This window comes from Cydia amplana, chromosome 1, assembly GCF_948474715.1.
Source record: "Cydia amplana chromosome 1, ilCydAmpl1.1, whole genome shotgun sequence".
In the NCBI taxonomy this organism is placed as follows: domain Eukaryota; kingdom Metazoa; phylum Arthropoda; class Insecta; order Lepidoptera; family Tortricidae; genus Cydia; species Cydia amplana.
The window spans coordinates 8,060,607-8,063,649 of NC_086069.1; the positions used below are offsets into that span (position 1 = coordinate 8,060,607).

The 3,043-nt window shown below is 33.8% G+C and overlaps 1 protein-coding gene across 1 annotated transcript; it reads left to right on the forward strand.

The window, feature by feature from the left end:
- Window positions 1-454: 454 nt before the first annotated feature.
- LOC134662401 (uncharacterized) lies at window positions 455-2,455 on the forward strand. The gene is made up of 4 exons (XM_063518655.1): window positions 455-624; window positions 1,008-1,048; window positions 1,438-1,576; window positions 2,199-2,455. Exons 1-4 carry the CDS (start codon window positions 603-605, stop codon window positions 2,453-2,455), a joined length of 459 nt encoding a protein of 152 aa, XP_063374725.1. The 5' UTR covers window positions 455-602.
- The last annotated feature ends 588 nt before the right edge of the window (window positions 2,456-3,043 follow it).

Consider the following 3,043-nt stretch of genomic DNA (forward strand, 5'->3'; position numbering starts at 1 on the left):
AGGTGTTGGAATTAGTTTCGGCTTTAGTTTCTTTTGGCAACTTATTACCTTTACTTGCCTTTACTTATTAAATATTACCCTTACTTATTAACCTTAACTTGAATGTATCAAAATATGTGGTATTGTTCTAAATGGGCATAGGGCATAGGTATAGAAAATCTGCTGAAATCGGGTTACGTAGTGCAAAAAAATAAAGACAAGTTTTTTATTGGCCTAATTTAACCTAATTAATCAGAAAAAACTGTGAAAATTTTAACTGACAAATAAGTTTCAAAAATCCAGTCAGCATTCATAATAATTTTAATTCACACTATATCATTGTAAAATAGTAGGCGTATGGCTGTTGAATAAATATTTACGGCTCTTTCAAATATTTATTTAAGATTGTTTTTTTATATCATTTTTATTGCTCACTATATTTTTTTGAGAAAATTATATCATAATGCAACAATTTTTAGCCCAAAGTAGTGTCGTTCATCAATGAAAGCTGGTTAGAAATGCTTTATTTTTCTTTTTCTTCTGCTCTTATACCCATTCTAACCTATTCCGAGATGCATTAGAGACAAACGAACGTAATAAGACAGACATTTGTGCAGCAGAAAATGATACAGACTGTTATTACCAGTAAGTATTTACAGGATATGAACATTCTACTAAGTTAGGCAATCTAAATGAGGTCAGTTTAGATACTTTAGATATTAAATTTTTTTTAACACTTTTTTGAAATAAATGCTACCTACTAACACAATTTTGAATTTACAAGATTGTAAAACTTATTTAATCATAATATGCAACTGACGTATCTGTTAAAACTTTAAACACTGGTTTAAACTGAATGAAAGAACTACTAAATAGCAGTGATATAGTAGTAATTGAATTTATTGAATTGTCCTGTACTCGTACTTGCGCCTACTAAGGATGTCAAGATGTAATCTCAGAATAAACCTCTAATTTTTTACTGTTTTAGATTTACCAAACGTTACCTACGTTCCGTTTGTTTCTTTCAGCCATAACCATATGGAGTTGGACTCAGGCGCATGTGTTAAACGTAAATATTTATTAATGAATACTTTATTATACCTTTGTAAATAGAAATACAATGGTACAGTCAGCATCAATAGTATTCAGCGGATGAAACAACGCGCCAAAAGTATCTGATATTCCGGATAACTTTTCCAAATACAATACATACCTATAGCTAAATCTCTAAAATTATCGATCAAAAGTATATCTTCTACAGTCTTAATTGATCTACATACTTTTTGTGTTTTTGTACCACCACCATCTAATAGGTACTCATCAAACATGCTCTCACGTTTCCCTTTTATGGTAAACCGATGTCAAATACTACAAATATGTAGACCCACTAAAACCATATTTTTGTCACGTCCAGGCACTTCTCACATAGCCAATGTAATTATATTGTGTCTTCCATAGGAAGGAGACCACTGTTCACTGGCACAGTCGTGTCTGCATGACGGCGCCGAGGCTCGCGGCGTCGACGGCGATGGCCGTACCGTCCGCCTCTTCCTCGACTCCTGCGACTTGCACGAGTACAACTGCGACCACGGCACAAGTAGGATTCACCACATACCTGTCCAGGTCATGGATCGCTAACGTACGACTGTGTGCATGATGGCATAGCCACAGTGCGATCCAGTCAATTTCACCAGACGAGCATCTTTAATAATATCTTTATCCAATTTCCATTGAAATATTTTTTTATCCAATATTGTCAAATTCTAGCCAATATTTATTTATTTTAATCTTTATTTCACAATACATGAAGGTACAAATGGTGGACTTAATGCCTTAAGGCATTCTCTACCAGTCAACCAATGGGTCAAACGAGAAAGATTAAGTAGGTGCAGTGTCTTTTAAAGTAAATGAATCTGTAAACAAGACTATATATGAATATAAACTATATTGATAAACTTACACATATACTTGTCTTAATACAAATAAACCTACATAGATACTATACTATACATATTTATATACCTAATGTGAATCATTAAGTTGACGGTCAGGGTTCACATATTTATAAACGTAGGTTTATATATTAAAATTTTGAAACTAGGTCCGGGCACGGATTTTTTCTGTCCATGGAAACAGGATTTTGTTGACATGGAATTTGATTTTTGAATGATGAAAATGACAGTCAAATTTTTTTACTGTTTGATATTCTTTCTTTGCAGATTTTCAGTTAATAACTGTAACAAGCCCGTGTACAGAAGATGAACTTACGGAGAATATGGAAACCGTTACGGAAAATACAGAAGTTGTACATTTACAAGACTCGGATCAGACTCCAGACGCGGATGATTATAATTCCGTGAAATTGCATCGCGATGATAACAATGTCGATGAAGAGGGTCCACAGGATATTCAAAAACTAGACTTAAAAGAATCGTATTACAAAAGAATTAAAAACAAGAACGCTGTTCAAAACTGAGCGTTAATCAAAGTCTTTACCTGATTACGGCCAAGCTATGTTTGTTTTGTTTGGTTATTTTTGTGAATTTCATTCTATGTTCGTATCGTACGAACGTAGTTATACTGGGTGCCTAGCCAACGTGCTAACACTCCGTAGCGAACGAAACGCAACTGTCTCTGTCGCACTAATAACATGGAGGAGTGATAGAGAGAGATGGCTACGCTACGCTACGGAGCGCCAACAATTGGCACGCTGGCTAGGCGCCTTCTGTTACATTACATACACAGTTTTGACCCCCCGCCACCCCGCCCCTCGAAAAATATGTATAATTTATTTACTTGTATCTTAAATATGCAGATTAGGTACGAAGGCACGTATCCAACAACCTTGTTTTAATTTATTAGTTTTATTTTATCGCTTCATTAATTAACAACATTTTTAAAGAGACAGTATCAATTAATAATATGTAGATATATATTTAGAATTAATTGCCAAACTCACAATTTTTTTGGTTGTGAGTCTTCCATTATTTACCTACATGTAATTAACTTTTTTTAAGGAATTTCTTTATGTATAGGATTGTAAAGTTTGTAGATTTGGAAACAA

Coding starts and splice junctions, on each gene's coding strand:
- LOC134662401 (XM_063518655.1), top strand. CDS start 603: ATGATACAGACTGTTATTACCA. Junction 1,049..1,437: donor CTCAGGCGCATGTGTTAAAC/GTAAATATTTAT, acceptor TGTCTTCCATAG/GAAGGAGACCACTGTTCACT. Junction 1,577..2,198: donor CAACTGCGACCACGGCACAA/GTAGGATTCACC, acceptor CTTTCTTTGCAG/ATTTTCAGTTAATAACTGTA.